This window comes from Kogia breviceps, chromosome 3 (genome assembly GCF_026419965.1).
Source record: "Kogia breviceps isolate mKogBre1 chromosome 3, mKogBre1 haplotype 1, whole genome shotgun sequence".
Taxonomy (NCBI): Eukaryota; Metazoa; Chordata; class Mammalia; order Artiodactyla; family Physeteridae; genus Kogia; species Kogia breviceps.
The window spans coordinates 102,023,680-102,044,025 of NC_081312.1; the positions used below are offsets into that span (position 1 = coordinate 102,023,680).

Genomic DNA, 20,346 nt, shown 5'->3' on the forward strand with positions numbered 1-20,346 from the left:
AGCACAGGCTCCGGACGCGCAGGCCTAGCAGCCATGGCTCACGGGCTTAGTTGCTCCGCGGCACGTGGGATCTTCCCGGACCAGGGCACGAACCCGTGTCCCCTGCATCGGCAGGCGGACTCTCAACCACTGCGCCACCAGGGAAGCCCACCAGAGAATATTCTTCATCAATGTGTGATCAGTTAGAGAAGGAGGAAGTCAGTGAAGTGATAGAGTCTTGTGCCCCAGCCAGACTGTGAGCTGCCTGAGAGCAGCAGCTTCACCTCTCCACCGCCTCCTCCTCCACTTTGTCCTCCCACAGTAAAACCCAACATGAGATTGAGCTCAGAGTGGGCACATAGATGAGTGATGGCTTCACTCAAGAGTTTAAAACTCTCCACTTATACGACTTTTGGATAATATCTTTATTTAGCTCAGGTAGATGCTTCCCACACATTTCTGGATACTTGGGTTAGAATTTTCTCCATAGCACTCAATAAATTGTTCTTAAGCTCTCATATATGGTAAATGCAAACATACAAGTACAATACAGGCTAAAATAAAAGGCCCTTGCATACAAACATTTTTAAAAGACATTTTAACACAGGGCATAGGGAAAGGAGACCCAGTAGAAGGTGACTGAATTACTACCCCTTCCCTCCTGACCTGGTCTTGGTGGCTGGATTTGGGCCTCCCTCTGCTCTCTGCTCCCCTTAGACACAAGTCCCCAGCCTATCCTGGACAGGAACAGGGACCTTGCAAGGCCAGGAGGCAGACTTGTTCCTGTCTGCAGAGAGGAAGGCTATCTCCCAGGCGCAGTGTCCCAGACCCTAGTGGTCAGATTGCTCAGCCTTGTATAAGCGGGGAGACCACCCCTGTGTCAGTATCCTGGACTGCCTCTCCCTTTCACTCTTTTTTTTCCCCTAATAAATTTATTTATTTATTTTTGGCTACATTGGGTCTTCGTTGCTGTGCGCGGGCTTTCTTTAGTTATGGCGAGTGGGGGCTACTCTTCGTTGCAGTGCACAGGCTTCTCACTGTGGTGGCTTCTCTTGTTGCGGAGCACAGGCTCTAGGCATGCGGGCTTCAGTAGTTGCAGCACGCGGGCTCAGTAGTTGTGGCTCGTGGGCTCTCGAGTGCAGGCTCAGTAGTTGTGGTGCACGGGGTTAGTTGCTCCGTGGCATGTGGGATCTTCCTGGACCAGGGATCAAACCCGTGTCCCTGCATTTGGCAGGTGGATTCTTAACCACTGCACCACCAGGGAAATCCCTCCTCTTCACTCTTGATGGCTCCCAATTGTCAAAGAGATTGGACAGGCCCTGGTGTTGCCTGCTCTAAATGTTTCTCAAGCCAGGCAGCCTGAACAGAGAGCCAGACAGCTGGTGAGCACAAGGGCTTCCAGAGAGCTCTTTAGAGGTTTCTAGAGGCCTGAGGACCCCCTATCCCTTCCAGGCCTTCTAGCTTAAGCACAACTTCGGAACGGCTCCATCAGCTCCTCTGTGGCCCCTGCTGTGTCCACCGTCTGTGGTCAGTGCGCAGAAGGACAAGTCCAGGGTACGGGGCAGGTATAATCTCTCAGGTTTGCCCACAGCTCAGACAGCAAAAAATCAGCCAGACAATATCTGTGCGTTTAGGCCAAAGTTTAGACCCCCTGGGTCAGCCCCCTGGCCTGGCTGCCCAGACAGGCCAGTAGAGAATCTAGGCTGCCGGGCTCTCCGTCCCCTAAGAGCGCATGTGCACCTGGAAATGCTCACAGTGGGCATGCTTCATGGTCAGCCCGTATATGGGGGTCATGTCCACCTTCACACCCGGGGTCACACGGAATTCCACCTGCTGCAGGAGGATGGCCAGGAAGAGGAAGACCTCCCAGCGGGCAATGGTCTCACCGATGCACTTCCGCTTGCCCAAACCGAAAAGAATCACCTTCTCACTGAGTGCTTTGTTGATGGTGCCATCAGCGGTGAGAAACCGTTCTGGCCAGAAGGCAGATGGATCATCCCACAGCTTCCTGTAATTGAAGAGAGGCAGCTGAAGTAGCAGCTTGGGGGCTCAGAACCATCAGGTGGGTTGAGCCCCAGCTCAAAAGAATAGGGTTTAGGCAGGTAGCCCAGGGACAGGAGAGTCTGAAGCTCAGGAGAGAGTGAAGCTTCCCCTGCCCCCTTTCAACTTACTGGTCATGGTTGATCTGCCACTGGTTCACAAAGACACAACGCCCCTTGGGGATGTAAAAGCCATTCAGAATTGTGTCTCTTGTGGTACTGGGGAGGGGGGAAGCTCAGTTAGACTCAGGGCCAAAAGGAGATCCCCCCATCCCCCTGCCTCCCATACCGTGTCCCTCCCACCACCCTGATCAGGTACATGAACTGGAGTAAGGCCCAGCATCAGACAGCAGTGGACCCGTGGAGCCTCACCTGTGGGGGATGGTGAAGGGCATGAAAGAGGAATGTCGGAAGGTCTCCAGAATGAATGCCTCCAAATAGGGCAGCTGGGGTCTGTCAGAGAGCTGGGGCCGCCGTGCGCTGCCAATTACTGTGTCTGCAGAACACAAAGGACCAGACAGATGAAGGGGCCACTCAGACCTTGGTTGGACCTCCTGCCTTGAGCACACTGAGGAAGCCACCACCTACCCAGCTCCTCCTGAATCTTTTTCTGCACGTTTGGGCTTGTCACCAGGTACATGAGGCTCCAGGAGATGGCAGTTGTGACTGTGTCAAACCCTGGCCAGGGGAGAATAGAGGGCAAAGTTAGGTGGTTGGTGGGTCAGGACAGCTGGGAAGAGGAAGGGCACAATGGGGTAGCTCATACCAGCTCCAAAGAGGTCCATGACGACATTAACGATCTTCTCATCTGACAACTGGATATTGGCATTCTCGTCCAGTCTCTTGTCCTGACAGTGCTCAATCAGGCTGTCTGTGATGTCCCGAATGTGGCCCTGGGTAGGGAAGGCCCACGGGTGAGCAAGATCCCAAACCCAGACTTGCCTCTCATCCAGGCCTGCTCCCTTCCCACCCCTAGCATCTTCGTTCGGGAGGTGACTGCCCCACGCCCGAGGCTACCATTGCAGCTTCTCTTGCCTCTCCGAGGCTGTCTCCTGACTCAGGATACTTGCAGCCCCAACTCGAGGGACACCTGACACAGAATCCAGTACCATTATCATCTGGACACGCTCTTTCCCCTTTTCTCTCCCATGAGGCCGGAAGACCAACTCTTTAACTCTTCCTGGTCCCCACAATAACTGGCCTAGGGTCCTGCATGGACTGGCTATTCAGTAAATATTGCTGTCTGATGGAAAGATAGAAGGGCTGGTCAAGAAAAAGTTCTATCTCCCTGCCAAGGATGGAGTCCCCTCCACTACTGGCTTCAAAATCCCAGGGTGAAGGCCCGCGAGAGCCTGCCAAACCCTATGCTGCTCCGGTTATCTCTGACCTCCTGACTCCAGACCCTACCCACTCCCTACCACTCATCTGCTCCTCCCCAGCCTGTACCTTCTCAAATGTTTTGTAGTGTTCCTTGAGCATCTTCTTTATGAAACTGTAGAACCTCTGATTCAAGTCCTTGAAGGCATCCAGGGCAGTGTTGGGCAGGTAACGGAGGATAGGGATGAAGTCGGCTGGGTTCCCAGAGGCAGCCACCTCCCCGAACTCATTACTCAGGCTGACTATGCTAAGCAGCTCTTGGCTGTCATGGTCATAGCGTCGGCCAAAGCACATGGCACAGATGACATTGGCCACTGACACCACTACATACCTGTAGGGGTCAAAGCGCCCAGACCCTGCCATCAGTTCCTGGAACTTGCCGATGAGGTACCTGGCCTCCTTGCTCACGTGCTCTTCCAGGTAACAGGAGGATGAGGAAGCCGGGTCTGAGGCAATGGAAAAACTCTTCAGGGCATTCTGGGCCAGGCGCCGCCGGGCAGCCCACACTGGTCCAGAGTCTGGGTTGAAGGTCAGACTCTGGCCATCAGCGACTAAGGTGAAGCTGTAGAGGTCAGGCCGGCCCTTGAAGTCATCGCCCTGCCGCACCAGGGCCTGCCGGATGGTGTCCAGGCCGCTGAGCACGAGCACAGGTGTGCAGCCAATGCGGATCTGCAGCACGTCTCCATAGCGCTGGCTCAGCCGCGACAGGGCCAAGTGTGGGTTCTTGCCCAAGGTCAGCACATTCCCTATCAGGGGCCAGCTCCAGGGCCCTGGTGGACTCTTCAGGCCTTTAGGGACCCGAGGCTGCCAGGCCCTGACCACCCAGAATACCAGGCAGAAGATGGCAGAGGCCAGGAGAAGCTCTGTGGCCGAGATGGGGATGGAGATTCCAAACACAGAGAACATGATCAGTGTAGAGATTCCAAAGTGGCTGCTGAGAGGTGGGATAGGAGCGAAAGATCAAGACATCAGATGGGGAGCTGGGAGGAGCCAGTGTCCAAAAGTGTCAGCACACTGGTCAAAGAAAGGGAAAACCTTATCCAGAACTGTTTATTGGACATGAAGGGAAAGAGGAGGTAGGAGAAGCTGTTTATTGAGCTGCCGCTATGTGCCAAGAATTTTAGTTATTCTTCATTCAGTCTTGGCCACAGCCTATGTGGTAGGCTGCAGTGAGGCTCAGAGAAGGTATGTAACTTGCCCAAGGTCACACAGCCAGGAAGTATAGGATCCAAATCCCAATCCAAATTTGCCTAATTCCAGAACACTTTCTCTTAACTGCTGCACCAATCTAAACACCAGCCTGTGATTTCCATAGAGCATCTATACTATTATTTACTTCATATTTTTCTAAAATCAACTTTAAATCCACCCATTTAGCATCATTCCAAACCATAATATCTGTGTGAAAGTACAGGGTTTTTTTTTTCCCTAACATATATTAAAATAAACACATAATTGATGTGTATCACCCAATTTCCCTTGAGTACTACCCACCCAACTAGGGAAAGTGCTATCAGAGAGCAGCGGATCATCCACTCCTTCAGCCTTGTTTCACATTTGGGGAAACTCACCTCCAGAGGAGGCACTGACTTGGCTAAAGGCACCCAGCACTCAGACAGAGCCAGGACTCAGACCTCTTAGGGAAAGTTCCCTGGGAAGTTTCCAGCTCCTGTCATAGGTACCTCCCTTGGAAGAGTGGTCAGATCAATTGATGAAAAGGGATTTTCCCAGAACCCTCAGTTCTCTATTGCTCAAACCTAGGGTCTAGGGAATCCTGCCAGACTCTGGGACAGGGTGGGGCGGGGCCAGGGGACTGCCCCCTTACTTACTGTCTAAGCCACTCTGGCCTCATCCCCAGCTCTCTACCCACGGTTTAAAAGCAGCTGCAGGCCAGCTAGATTGAGGCTCCTGGTCACAGAATTCCAGGCCAGGGTTTTCACTGGGCTCAATTCTCAATGAATGAATAGTCTGGGCCTCCCACATTTGCCAGTCACTAGAGAGCTGTGAATAAATGGAAGGCTCCCACCAGGCAAAGGCTGCAAGAAAACTCCAGACTGGAATCTGGGAAACTAGGAATGGAGCTGAGTTTAACAGAGGCTGAGACAATACTTTCTCTCTAGGTTTGGTCTAGAAATGGTGTGCAAATTCATGGACTACTCTCTTAGAGGCATGGGGCTCTGACTGGGACATCTTACTGGTGCCCTGGACTGGTGGTCAGGACACCCAGTGTTCCAGGCTCTATGATGTGGCCTTGGATGAGTCGGTTCATTTTACCCTTCTCGGCTCCAGTCACATCACCTGAGAGAGGGAGTGCGACATGATCTCTGATTCAGGGTGCCCAGCTGATCTCAGAGAAGAGAAAACCCAGATCTGACCTGGGGAAACTCACAGTCTGACTAGTAAGGTTTCCCAACAGAAGAGCCAGCCAAGATGGGTAGGTTGTATGGTTCCTACCTCAACTACTATAGCCATCTGTCTAGGGAGGCTTCCTGGAGGAGCTGAATCCCAAAGCACACTTTAGTCCCAACTCTTTGAGTGAACTGGGGACACTGCTAGGCTTTGGTGTGCCATGGTTTTCCCTTTTGCACACTGGGTGCCCCAAAGACCTCTAGCCTTAGTAAGATGGTAGGAGGCCAGTCTTCTAGATCAATTCTCCTTTGATTTGGATATGTTGAAGTTATGTTGAGAAGGAGGTTGTAGAGTAGATTAGCCAAGTTCCAAGAGCAAAATTACAGTGTGTTAAAGTGTGCGGGGAAAATTAGTCTTATTTTTTCCCTACATGGGATACAACACTGTGAAATTCAATCTTCAACTGAAGGCCCAGCAATTCTCCTAAAACAGTTCTTTGTTTCTTTCCTTAACAAAGTTTAAGCTAGTGTTAATAAATTAAAAAGAGAAATTGCTTGTCTATCCACTTCAGCTTTGTTTTATGCCCATTTCATATTGTTGTCTGTGTTGTAATTCATACTTTTATACCATTTCTGATGTGTAAAATTGGTTGTCTTGTAAATATCTTATAAAGAGTTCAGTGGGGGCTTCCCTGGTGGCGCAGTGGTTGAGAATCCACCTGCCGATGCAGGAGACACAGGTTCGTGCCCTGGTCCGGGAAGATCCCACATGCCGCGGAGCGGCTGGACCCATGAGCCATGGCCGCTGAGCCTGTGCTCCGCAACGGGAGAGGCCACAGCAGTGAGAGGCCCGCGTACCGCAAAAAAAAAAAAAAAAAAAAAAAAGAGTTCAATGGTAAATAAACTATTGTGGCTGTTAATTTTGAAAAATAAATAAATAAATAAGATGGTAGGAGGCCAAGAGAGGTATGACTGCTGAGTTTTCAGAGTCAAGCTTTCTGCAGCGGGCAGTCTCTCACATTGACTGCCCCCAGCATAGGACAGAGAAGACAGTCAATGGAACAGGGAAGGCCCCTCAGCAGTGCCCAGGACTCCCACTCAGATCAGCCTCCCATGTCGGACCAGCACACCTCAGCTCTGACAAGCTATGCCTTGGGAGGGTGGCTCCAGCCAGGGGTAGCTTTTAGGTAAGTCAGGATACAGCTAGTAAGAACCCAACCTGCCCCCTCCATCCACCCTGACTACCCAGGAGAAGCCCCCCCTCATGCAGCCTGAAGGAGGGCTGCACTGGCTCACCTGTGTCCTTATTCCAGCCTCCCAGGTGACCCTCATGGGGAAGCCCCAAGGCATTCATGGAGTGGAGATGGAGCTGGAGCCTGGGTCCTGGAGTCCTGACGGGGAGCATCTGCATCTAGAGTTCCGGTACTAGTCGTGGGACCTTGGGCAAGTCCTGCCCTTCCTCAGGCTTCAGTTTCCCCATTTATTGAGGGAGCTGGACTGCCTCCTCACTAGGGATACTCTTAGCCTCCTTTTTTTGAGGTGCTAGACCAAGAAGACCTTGATGCATCAAAATTTTCCTTTGGGGGGGAGGGAAGGGACAACCCAGAAGCCCCCAGCACTCACCTGCGTCTGTGGGGGGGTGCAGAGCTGAGCTGGGAAGAGTGGTCTCTGGAGCCAGGGACCCCCGAAGAAGATCACTGAAGGCTCCAAGGAGCTGTCACCTTCTGGGTGAGGGTGAAGGCACTGCCACCTTTATAGGCGGCTTTCGCGTGTGGCCACGCCTCCTGGAGCGCTGGGATTGGGCGGGGCGGGGGGGGGTGCGGCTGGCGAATGGTCGCTCTAGGATGGAGGGAGGAGTGGGGAGACAGGACGCAAGGGGATAGGTAAGAACCCACTATGGGATGCCTCAACTAAGTGACGGCACTGAAAGGGGTGAGGGTTAGGGACACCTGGGACCCCCAGTTCCGAGGTACCCCATGGATAGCGCAGAGCCCAGCTGAGAAGGTTTGGGGGAAGTAGTCCCACGATAGCCCGAAAGAGGGTATGGGGATGCTCTATCCCCGGGCACGGGGACCCCTCTACCTCATTTTTTCACCCACTGAACTTTGGGCGTGCAATTGCTTCCTCCTCACTACTAGCGGATGGGGGCCAGGCAGGCAGTGTGGGGCGGAGCTGCCGGGTGATGACCTCCTAACCCGGGTTATTGAGTCCAGGCTCGCGTGAGAAGCATGACGACCCCAGCCCCGAGGTCACCGGGGCCGGAAGGCCAGAGGCGCCGATGGGCTGGCCCCTTCCCCCAGAGCCCTCCACCCCCCCACCCCAGAGCCCGGACGACTAGCAGAAGTCAGCGTTCCCGGACGGAGGGGCGGGAAGGGATGGAGCAAGTGCAGTATCGCCGAGCGCGCACTAGCGGGGACACGTTGAGGCGCCCCTAGGGCCACTTTGGAATGCTGCAAACCAAGGGTACTTCCAGCCAGGACCCACGCGCCCTCGAGGTTCCCAGGGTTGCTAGCGCTTTGGCATGGCAGAGAAATCGGGCAGCGAGTGGATCTCCTGGTGGCCGAGAAAAGGGTTAGAGGGAGGTCCTTGGGCGGGCAAGAGAGGGGGCCCAGGGACTAAAGAGGGGGGCGCACATGCCTCCCCAGGCTAGCGTGCATGTGTCTGGCACATCCCTCCAGGGGGCAGAGGTCAGGCGGTCCATCCCAGCCCCACCTGACTAGGGGCGCGGTGCCCAGAAGTTGCGTGAGAAGGACCCGGAGGTCCGCGCAGCCACCCAGCCGCCCAACTCCCGGCCCGGCTTGGTCCCGGCACAGTCACGCGAGCGCGGGCGGGGGTGGGGGGTGGGGTGGCGAGGGGTGGGGTGGGGTGGGGGTGGAGGAGTTGGGAGCGGGGCTCTTAAAGGGCCAGTCTCTAGTGGAGCGTGCGGGTAGAGGTGGAGGGAGAGGAGCCGCCGAACCCTTGTAGGTGCGTGATTGGATGGGGCGGGAGGGGGCAGTGCAAAGGGCCTAGGTTTGCGTGCAGAGCTGGGCTTTTGCAAGCAAGCGGGCTCCTGAGTGTGTCCTTATTTTTGGCCCACGCTTGTGGCGGGACATGCAGCCCCAGCACAGCCCGGGTCGCCTGGCCGGCTGCCTCCGACACTGTCCTCGCCCCTGCCGAGGCTTCCCGATGTAGGGTGTCCAGGCGTATTTGCGTGTTTAGCCCAACGTGTCCCCAGCTAACCACATCACCCGCCCTCACCGCCGGCTCCCCAACCCTACGAATAGCACTGCCATCCACTGGCCCAGACCAGAAAACAGAGCCTCATCCTGCCCCATCACCTCCCACTGCAGTTGGATGCCACCTCGTGCACGGCACAAATAAATATTTACCAAATGCCTATTATGTGCCAGACACAGTTGTGGACGCTGGTGACTGATATAGAGGTGAACAAAAACTGACAACCTCCTGCTTTCCTCTAGCTTACATTGTGAGGCAAGGGGGGTGGGAGGTGGAGACAGCAAACACAGAGTCTCAGAGGGTGAAAAGTTCTATAGAGAAAAATAAGGCAGAGAAGGGGTAGGAATCATGTGGGGTCAGACTGTAATTCAAAAAAAGGCTGGTTGGGGAAGGCCTCACTGAGAAAATGACACCCAGCCCAGGCAGGAGGGTGAAATCAAGAATCAAGGCGGATATCTGGAAGAAGTGTGCACCTGCTGCACCAGAAGGAACAGCAAGTTCAAAAGCCCTGCACAGCGGTCCTTGGGAGAGGGAGCAGTACCAGGAAATATGCAATGTCTTGTGACTGGGGAGTTCTCCTGGAATTTAGTGCCCCCAGGGGGTGGGAGGCTGGGGCAGGGGTTGGGGTTGGGAGGCCTGCCCCAGGGGCAGGGAACACCTCGCTGAGAAACATGGGACTTTCTTTGTGTGAGATAGAGACATTGTGGGGTCTGAGTCAAGGAAGATCACTGGCTACTGTGCTGAGAACAGACTGAAGGGGTAAAGGACATATTTCTCCACTTTGGTATCTGTCCAGCCCCACTGCCACAACCTCATCCAGGCCCCCATCATTGCTCCCTAGAGTACTAACAGCCTCGAAGCCTGGGTACCATCTGCCTTTCACTCTCCAATTCCTTCTCCACCCTGTGGCATCCAAAGTGGTCTTTTCAAAAATGCAAAATCTCATTCCAACACCACCTTGCCCCTTCAGTAGCTCCCATCTGAATAGAAACCAGAATCTTTAGCAGAACCTACCAGGAATGCCCACCTCTACTTCTAATCTCCCCTACTTAAAGTCTCAGCTAAGACATCACTTCCTCTGAGAAGACGTCCTGGATCCTTTCCACAGCAAGTTAGATTTCTTCTGGTCTGTTTCCAGCACTATTCCATGGTAATTCTCAGGATATTTGACTCTTGCTAGTACCCCAACCCAACCTGTCACTCCATCCCCCATGCTCTAACACAGAAAACCAGACTGTGGGAAATTGATCTAATAAGCCACATCCTTGCAAGATAAAGGACTTGGTAAAGGAGTTAAACCCAGCTGTATTACGAATGGGGCACATGACCAGGGTGTTGAGCCCAAAGTACTGATGATATAATGGTGTAATTTAGGTAACAGAACAAGCAGGAGGCAAGGGAGGTATTGCTGAGCTTCCATTCTGTCCAGCATCCTTCCATTCATTTCACCTTTGCAACTCTGGCTCAGCCTGAGAAACTCCATGGTACCCAAGAGAGGTCTGTCCTTTAATCCCAACTGGGGCTAGAGCCACAGAGAGTGGAAAAAACTTGTGTAGAAGCCATGGCAAGGAAGTGGGAAGTAAGGTACTCCCAAATCCATCACCCTGCTCTGCAGCCCAATCGCTCCCTTGGCACTCAGATTCCCCACCAATGCCCTAGCTCTAGAGAATCATGGCAGCCTGCTCATCATGGCTGGAAGACCATCTGCTGGGTTCCTGACCAGGACACAGAAAACCACTTCTCTTTGTAGAAGATACACTGCTTTTCTCACATTCTCCATGGGGCTCTTAATCCCAAAGAAATTCATTACCTAATTAAGCTAATTCCTCTCCCACTTCTCAGCTGGAGAGACCGATGCCAGAAAGAAGAAGGCCCGAGGACAAATGACAAATCAAAGCAGAGCCCAGAACTCTAGCCCCTTGCTTCCAGGCCAGGGCTCTTCCCACCATGATTTATTGTCCCAGACTACCAGCAAAGCCCCAGGGGGCCAAAGGTAGACAGGCTCAGCCTCTAGGTCAGGGCGCCCCATCTCCCCATCCTCCTGGACAAGAGTCTGGGGCATTGGGGTTATGGGAGGCCCTGCACTTCTCATCACCAAGCCCTGTCTTGGGGAACAGCTCACAAGATAGAAGGGGGCCCTCAGGAGCACGGGGCAGAGAAAGAGGGAGACAGGCAGGAGGTTAGAGGACCTTGACCTGGAGCTGAACAGCCAATCCTGGGTCAAAGTTTGTATGCCTTTGCGTGAGAAGCCCTTTGGCTAGGATTCCCTAGCGATCGATACCAGGAACACAGAGGAAGGGGTGGGCAGTGCAGAAAGGAGAGGGCTCTGGGCTGGAGGGAGAGAGAGCTGAGGGTTTTGGCCAAGCAGAGTGACCCAGCTTAGAGTCTTCAGTCAGCACTGCTGAGGGCTACGTGGCAAGGGGATGAGGAGACAACAAGACCCAGAATAAAACCCCTACCCCACAGTGGAAGCAGGAAGCACGCTGAACAGAGCCTATGCTAAATCTGGAAATGCTACAGGAGCTGTGAGAAGGCTGAGGCCCCTGGGGGAGAGCAGAGGACTAGAGAAGGGTCCTGGCATATGAGGAGTACAGGAAGAGCACACTTGGCATAAGGAGGGGGCATAACTTGAACAAAGCATTGGAGTGGGAGGTGGAGGTGAGGCAGTTTGAGAAGAGTTGAGTTTGAGTGGATGTGGAGAACTGGGACTCGTCTTCCAATGTGTCCTCACCCCACCAAGCCACCCTCCACCCCACCTGAGATCTGATCCCTGAGCGCCTTCTCCTTTCCTACCTGTGCCCAGAGAGCCAGAGAAATTTGGTTGGCAGGATCCAAGGCTCAGATGGGGCAGCCCCTGGCTCTCTGGCTCTTGGCTGCTATAGAGAGGGTGACAATACTTTCCCAGGATAGTCTTGGACTAAGCCTGTTGTCTTGTCTATTAAAAGTGCCCTCTTTCCTTCTCAAAAGAGTCCTGGCTTGGACAATAAATTATATGGTCACACCAGTGAGAGTCGACATGTGAGTGGTTTCATGTGCCCAGCATCCATCCTCTCTTCTTCTTGAAATACCACTTCAATTGTCCTTTGGGGACAACCCCACCCCTACTCTTAGCCAATAGGCTTGGTGGAACTAACCCTACCCCAGGCTACCAGGCTGACACATGACTCAGACCAAGCCACTGAGAGCCCTGTGCGGTTTTAATGAAATTTTTGGAAAAGAAATGTTCTCTTTCTGCCAGTGGTGGCTAAGCTGGTTAGAAAATAATTCTGGACCTACCAGTGGCCATTTTTTAAGAAGCCCATTAGAGGAAAGGGGAGGGAGGGAAAGAGTTGATGTCATTGAGCACCTAGATCCAGTTATTCCTGAAGCCAGTGAAGTTCACCATAAAACATCTTTGTTATGTGAGTCAATAACATCACCACCTCCGCCATCTCCTTCTTTCCCCCTTTTTCCTTCTTCTTTACTGTTTCCTCTTTCTCTTCTTCTTTCTCCTCCTCCTCCTTATCTTTCTCTTCTAGTAGGAGTGGGCTTGGGGGCTTGCAACTGGAAGAATTATAACCAAAACCTGCAGGCCAGAGAGGCTTGCCCAACAGCTTTCTCTGAGTGATTAAACCTCAGAACTTGAGACAGATCCAAAAGGGCCTGGGCAGGTTGGACAGAATCCTAGGAAGTTACTCCTATCTAATAGCTTCCCACTGGTTTGCCTCTGTACCAACAATGCCACCATCAGCACCACTGTGAGCAGCTAGTTTTATCTCCAGAAGACCCCATGATGGAGGAGTTGAGGAGTTGTTGGCTGGGAAGAGCCTGGAGAGAACTCACACTCAAGGCAGAGATCATCAGATGAGTCTGTGCCATCTCACTGCTCTGGGAGTAGAGTTCACACCCTGCTGGCTGGGATGCCCTGGGAAGGAAGGTACCCCAGTTGCACCCCCAGCTCCTAGCTGAGGAAGAGACCCCATCTCTTCCCCAAGTTGAAGTTTTCAGAAGGAAGTTTTTGAAGAATCTCAGGGAAAACAGTCCTTACAATGGCCTGCAGGGCCCTTCCAGATGTGGCTCCCATTACCCCTCTGACCTCACCTGTTACTCCTGCTTCCCCGGCTCACTCCTCTCCAGGCACAAGAGTAGCCTGAGGTTCCTAAGACACACCAGGCAAGTCCCTCCCTGTATCTGTCAGGGTCAGTCCCTGCAGGAAACAGAGAGCCCCCTCAAACTAAGTCATTGAGGATAATTTAATAAAAGGATCATTCACAAAGGTTCAACGTTTAGGGAAATCAATAGGGACAATGCAGCAGTCCAGGGCTAGCAGCAGCAAGGCCAGAAGTGATGAGGGGAAAGAGCAGAAAACAGAACCCAGAGGACGTGGCTGTGGAGAGGCTATAGAGAGGAGCTGTGGCCTTCAGTAGAGAGTTGCTGCTAGCATGCAAAGACCCTACAGGGAGAGAGCCTAATACTCTGATCTGGGACTTCCCTGGTAGTGCAGTGGTTAAGAATCCACCTGCCAATGCAGGGGACACGGGTTCGAGCCCTGGTCCAGGAAGATCCCACATGCCGTGGAGCAACTAAGCCTATGTGCCACAACTATTGAGCCTGAGCTCTAGAGCCTGCAAGCCACAACTACTGAGCCCACGCGCCACGGCTACTGAAGCCCATGCACCTGGAGCCTGTGCTCTGCAACAAGAGAAACCACCGCAATGAGAAGCCCGTGCAACACAACATAGTAGCCCTTGCTCGCCACAACTAGAGAAAGCCCACGCGCAGTAACAAAGACCCAACACAGCCAAATAATTAATTAATTTTTTTAAAGGGATGCATGACAAGAGATGCGCTCTTGTCCCTCTGGCCCTTGTCATGTATGGATGTGATGGCCAGAACTGTAGCAGTCATCTTGGGACCTTGGGGAAAGGCTGATATTCCAAGGATGGTGGAGCAGAAATTTGCAAAGAACTAGTTTATTATTCACGGTCCTTCCAAGAACAGAATCCATTCAAAACTGGATCATTGAGAAGAGTTTAATAAGGGGACTATTTACAAAGGTGTTGACAGGTTATAGAGAAACTAACACAGGATAGTGTGGTACCATATGACTAGTAACAGAGAGGAACCCTTACTCTCTTGAGCCTGAAGGGGCAAGAGGAAGGATCTGTTTCTGGAACCCAGAGAGCGAGACTGTAAGGGGAGGAGAGCTGCCTGGCAGGAGCTGTGGCCTAGCATGGTGACTTAGCAGGGAGGGTCTGGAGAAAAAATACCCCAAACTCACTCTCCTCCCACCCTCTCATCTCATGCCCATGCCTCCCATTGACTGAACCCAACAAGTCGCCAGAGGATGGGGAGCCCACTGACACAGTATGCTGAGGTCAGCCTCTCAGTGCATAGAGCAGGGTGGAGAAGGAGGGGGAGTGGATGTGGAGGACAAAGAGGATTTTCAGCACGACCTGGGTCTGCAATGATCTCATTCATCTGTTTGCTTGCTTATTGTCAGTCTCCTCCACAAAGCAAGGTCTGTCTTATTCACTGCTCTAAGTTTCCTCTGAGAACAGTGGCTGGCAACATAATTTATGCTCAAAGAATATGGCTGAACATCCACTATGTGACAGGTACTGTACTAAAAACTGAGTAAATAAGAACATAGTTTGTTTCAAGTTGTTCGTGGTCTAGAGAGGGCAAAGGAAACCAAAGCAATACGCCACCGTGGTGTTTGTGCCAAGGGAGAGCTATGCCCAAAGGAGCAGGAGCTAAACCAGAGTAGGGGGTCAGGACACACCCCAGAGGAGGTGGACCTGGAGCAGAGTTTTGGAGGCTTTGCTTTAATGGAGAGATGAGAATGCTTTGTCACATATGCATCATAGTACTGCAATATAAGTAAGCATCTCTAACCTGGAAGCAATGCATTTCCATGAGAGTGCTTGTTGGATGGGGAAGAGGTGGTTGAAAGGAGGGTAGGGTGTTCCAGGCAGAGGGAACAACATGTCTGAATGCACAGAGGCAGAAAACTAGAAGAATTCTAAGAGTTCCTTCTGACTGGTGGGAAAGATGAGAGGGAGGGAGTCGTGGGAAACAAGGTGAGAGAAGTGAGTAGGAACTGGCTCACATGCTGAGCTAAGGAGTTAGGTTTGGTTTTTGAATGTCTTAAGAAATTAGTACTAAGGGATTTTACAAAGGGATATGGATTGCTCAGATTTGCAATTTCAGGAAGTTCACTTGGGTGGCAGTGTGGAGCCCAGATTGGAGGGATGGGATGGAGGGAGCCTAGAACTGTGTCACCCAATACAGTAGCCACTAGCCACATGCAGCTACTTACATTTAAAATTAAATAGAATTAAAAATTCAGTATTTCTGTTGTACCAGCCATTTCAAATGCTCAGCAGCCACATGTGACTGGTGGCTACCTTATTGGATAGCACAGACTTAGAATATTTCCATCATCACAGAAAGTTCTACTGGGCAACACTGCCCTAGAGACGGTGATACCAGATAGGAAGTTCCTGCAAAAGTCCATGTGGGAAGCGGTGCTGAGAGTCTTCTCCAGGCAGTGTCACAGTGATGGAGAAAGTGGTCAGACTCAAGAGGTATTTAGGTGGTAGAATCTTGAGAGTTTGGTGGGAGGTGAATAAGAGAAGGAGGCTTTGCGGATTCCCAAGTTTCTAGCTAGGGTGATGACCCAGAGCGAAGGTGTTTGGGCAGGGAGATGACATCATCCATTTGGACATGTTGAGGAGGCAGGGGCAGGGGCCCTCTGGGTGGACACATGCAGTAGCGGGTGATTGGATGTCCAGGACTGAATCTCCCGATCCTCATATAATAGATTGTGAGACACACACCCGCCCCAGCTTTAATTATTTGCCTGTGCTTCCCACAGCACCTGTGTCCACCATGGTCCTTCCTCTCTGCCAGGTCTGGGCACAGAGATGAATGGGACTCAGCCTCTGTCTTTGAGGGGCCCACAGTCTGATTTAGGGTTTGGTTTAGATGATGAACCAGCCCCAAACTACAGCTCTTTGTGGCTAGATCCACAACAGAGGTGAGAATGGAATGATGAGGGGCACAGAGGAGGACTTGCCCCACAAGAAGCAGGGAAAAGGCTGCCATTTACTGTGTTCTGACCACTGGCCAGGCTGGTGAATGTGCACTGAATAAACTTGTTGAGTGACCCTCACCCTAACCTTAGCCACACCCTGCCTCTCCCTGGGCTCCCCTCTGGATAGTCAACTCTGAATGTGCCTTCTCTCACGATAGCTTCCTGATTTTCCCTCTCCCCTGCCCCGTGCCCACTGAACTGCTTTCCCCCCATATTCTGGCTCTGGGGAAAATTACTTAACATCTTTAGGTTTTCATTTCATCAAATGTAAAATGAGGTCAATAATAGTACCCATCTCATAGTGTTGCTATGAAGCTCAAAGAGACGGCCAATGTTAAACATACAGCACCGATCTTGGGGCATAGTGGGTACTCAATAAATTTCAACTGTAAGGATTATTGCTTGTAATTTCTATAAAACCAATGCAGGAAAATGCTGAAAGCAGTTTTCACGAAACTCTTTTTTTTTTTAGGTTTTTTTTTTTGCTGTACGTGGGCCTCTCACTGTTGTGACCTCTCCTGTTGCGGAGCACAGGCTCCGGATGCGCAGGCTCAGCGGCCATGGCTCACGGGCCCAGCCGCTCCGCGGCATGTGGGATCCTCCCGGACTGGGGCACGAACCCGTGTCCCCTGCATCGGCAGGCGGACTCTCAACCACTGCACCACCAGGGAAGCCCACGAAACTCTTAACACAGGCTAGCACTCTCACTTGTGAACACTAATTGATTCAACAAATATTTTTCTAAATACATGCTGTGTGTCAGTCCCCATGCTAGAGACTAGAGATCTGAAGAAAAGCAGAGGTTGCCTTGACCTTCAAGGATCTCACACTCCATGGGGGAAACAGCATGATGGGGGCTGTCGAGGAGGGCAGTTTGTGGCCTGTGGGATCTCAGAGGAGGGGCTCAGACCCAGCCAGCATGGTGATAGCTGAGCAGCGTATAAAATGATGAGCAGGAGTTGGCCAGGGAACACAGGATGAGGTTCAGGTGTCCAGTAAAGGGATCACTATATGGTGAAAGGCAACGGAGGCGCGGGCAAGTGGGACATGGTGGCAAACAGGGCCAGAGAGGTTAAGCAAGAGCTGCCGCTGAAGCCTTTGGGTGCCAAGCAAAGGAGTTCAGTTTTTATCTTGAAATCTATGGGGAACATTGAGGGGTTTTAAAAAGGGAAGTAGTCAACAGACACTCCAGGATGGCTGAAATCAAAAGATTAAAAACAATCCAGTGGGGCTTCCCTAGTGGCGCAGTGGTTGAGAGTCCGCCTGCCGATGCAGAGGACAGGGGTTCGTGCCCCAGTCCGGGAAGATCCCACATGCAGCGGAGCGGCTGGGCCCGTGAGCCATGGCCGCTGAGCCGGCGCGTCCGTAGCCTGTGCTCCACAATGGGAGAGGCCACAACAGTGAGAGGCCCGCATAACGCAAAAAAAAAAAAAAAAAAAAAAACCACAACAACAATCCAATGGTGGTGAGCATGAGAAGCAAATTGAATGAGAAGCAAATCAGTCACAGCCAGCGGGAGTAATAGTGGTTCAAGTACTTTGTAAAATTGTTCAGTGCTAGGATCTATTAGCACTGAACTATGCCTAGCCTATGACCTAGCATTTCCACTCATAGGCCTATACGCAGCAGAAATGCATACAAAAACATGTGCAAGAATGTTCACAGCAGCAGGGCTCATCACAGCCCAATACAGAAAACAACCCAAATGTCAATCAACAGTTGAAAGGATAATACACTGCTGTGTATTTGTATTTTAATGGAACACCATACAGCAATGGGGATGAGCTACAACTATACCCAGCACTGTGGACTAATCTCCTAAAAAAGAATAAGTGACAGAAACCAGATACAAAAGAGTACCCACTGCCCACTGAATCATACACTTTAAAAATGTTTGAAACAGGTAATTTTATGTTTTATATTTTACCACAATTTTTTAAAGTGAAAGAAAATTCATAGAACTGCATAACACAAAGAGTTCATCTTAATGTAAACTATGGACTTTAGTTGATAATATTGTATTAATATTCATTCACCACCTGTAACAAATGTATCATACTAATGCAAGATGCTAATAACAGGGGAAACTGATTGGGAAAGGAGGCATATGGGAGCTCTCTGTACTTTCATTCCATTTTTCTGTAAACCTAAAACTGCTATAAAAATGACATCTATTAAATTTTTAAAGTTCCATGCCAAAAAAAGTACACAGCATGATTTAACTTACATGAAAAACAAAAACTAACAAAACTAATTTATGCTATTAGAAGTTGGGGTCATTGTTATCCTTAGGGAGAGAGCACGAGGGGTTTCTAGGGTGCTGGTAATATTCTGTCTTTTGATCAGAGGACTGGTTACAAGACTTTTGTTAACTCTGTAAAATATTCATTGAGCTGTACAGATTATCTGCAATTTTCTGTATGTATCTTGTAATTTAATAAAAATTTTTAAGAAAATATTTAAAATAAAAAGATAAATCATCTCTTATGCAGAAGTCCAAATAATTTACACAGAGACTGTTCTCAAGGAGGGGAGCAGAACTCTCCACTTGTTGGTGTGGGCTGTGCACATGACTCCCTTCCAAAGAGCACAGTACAGAAAGGGGAAAGGAGTAATGTTCCCATGGAGAAAAACACTACTGAAAAACACTACTGCAGCCCACTGACCAACACCAACATCAACCTTCCTGTCAAGTTGATAGTATGTACCCTTGATATGATATGATGAAAATGGCACTTTACTCCTGTGGTCTTCCTACCAATAACCCATTACCCCAGTCTTACCATGAGAAAAACATCAGGCAAATCACAGTAGTGGGACATTCTACAAAATACCTGACCAGTTCTCCTGAAAAAAGAGTCTGAGAAATGCCTCAACCAAGGGGAGCCTAAACAGATATGGTGACTCAATATAATGTGGTGTCCTCCTTGATGGGATCCTGGAATAAGAAAGGACAAAAGGACGTTAGGCAAAAACTAAGAAAATCTGAATAAAGTATGACTTTAGATAATTAGAGAGAGAGAGAGAGAGAGAGAGAAAGGAAAAGACAGGAGGGGAGAGAGACAGAGAGAAATAAATAGTCAATTTTCTACAAAACCTACTCTAACTTCAAACCTTGACCTTTTTTATAGAGTGAGCTGAACCTAACGAAGGTACAGAGAGAAAACATCTTTCCTTTCCTCTCAGCCACAGTCTTCAAACAGGCCCTGTGGCTTTGTCAGATTCCCCAGCCTTGCCCTTTGCTTTTTGTTTGTTTGTTTGTTTGTTTTAAGTGTTTTAGAAATTTATTTATTTATTTTTGGCTGCGTTGAGTCTTCTTTGCTGCGTGTGGGCTTTCTCTAGTTGCGGCGAGCAGGGGCTACTTTTTGTTGTGGTTTGCGGGCTTCTCATTGCAGTGGCTTCTCTTGTTGCAGAGCACGGCCTCTAGGCACGCGGGCTTCAGTAGTTGTGGCACGTGGGCTTCAGTAGCTGTGGCTCGCGGGCTGTAGAGCGCAGGCTCAGTAGTTGCGGTGCACAGGCTTAGTTGCTCCATGGCATGTGGGATCTTCTCGGACCAGGGCTCGAACCCATGTCCCCTGCATTGGCAGGTGGATTCTTAACCACTGTGCCACCAGGGAAGTCCCAAAGATAGCTTTATCTGCTTTAATTTTCTGTTGACTGGGGGCAAGGTCTCACTGTGGACTGCCACCATCATTGAGGTAAAGGATCCAGGCCACGACCACTGTTTCCAGACTCTCTCCATTGTGTCTTTGTTTGATGGTTGGTTGTTTTCTTTTTGTCTGGGAATCCCCAACAGCACCCCAACTATTGTTCCAGTTTCTCAAGTTCATCAAGGTGTTTTTCTACCTCTTCTTTTACAGTTTAACTCCCTCTTTCCCTCTCTCTGTCTCTGTCTCTACCTCTCATTATCTGAATTGTGGGCAAACACTTTCCTCCTGGCCCCCTAAGAATCACTCTGACCTGGCCCCAAGCCCTTTGTTTGGATGTCTCAGACTCAGTGCTAAACCCCAAATCCTTGGATTCTTAACCACTATGCCACCAGGGAAGTTCCAGGAGCCAATCTCTTTTTATTTGGCTGGTGCTGTTTATCTTCTCTCTTAGCTCCGAATGCCGTTGTATGTAGCAGACGTTCCACTGCCAGCTTTTCATCGAGTACCTTTGAGCCCCAATGTGTCCTCCACACCACACAGTTCCTAACATAGCTGCTGGACTCCGGCTGACCTCCTGCCCACCCCTCAGCTAGGGGTGTACCCTGAGGGAGTTTCCCACCCCTCTGTAGCTAGGTCTTGTCCATGCAGTTCAAGTCCAG

The 20,346-nt window shown here is 50.8% G+C and overlaps 1 protein-coding gene across 1 annotated transcript; it reads right to left on the reverse strand.

Annotated features, from left to right (window-relative positions):
- Window positions 1-384: 384 nt before the first annotated feature.
- Window positions 385-4,323, reverse strand: CYP1A1 (cytochrome P450 family 1 subfamily A member 1). The gene is made up of 6 exons (XM_059056085.2): window positions 3,465-4,323; window positions 2,785-2,911; window positions 2,607-2,696; window positions 2,391-2,514; window positions 2,151-2,237; window positions 385-1,987 (listed from the first exon to the last, which is right to left on the reverse strand). The coding sequence occupies exons 1-6, from the start codon at window positions 4,299-4,301 to the stop codon at window positions 1,702-1,704; spliced, it is 1,551 nt and encodes a 516-aa protein (XP_058912068.1). The 5' UTR covers window positions 4,302-4,323; the 3' UTR covers window positions 385-1,701.
- Between the last annotated feature and the right edge of the window lie 16,023 nt (window positions 4,324-20,346).

Bases quoted from the DNA above. Each gene is read 5' to 3' on its own strand.
- CYP1A1 (XM_059056085.2), bottom strand. From the start codon at position 4,301: ATGTTCTCTGTGTTTGGAATCTCCATCCCCATCTCGGCCACAGAGCTT. The intron at 2,515-2,606 runs GTAGGTGGTGGC...TGTGTTCTGCAG, and splicing joins AAAGATTCAGGAGGAGCTGG to ACACAGTAATTGGCAGCGCA. The intron at 1,988-2,150 runs GTAAGTTGAAAG...CTTCAATTACAG, and splicing joins TGGCAGATCAACCATGACCA to GAAGCTGTGGGATGATCCAT.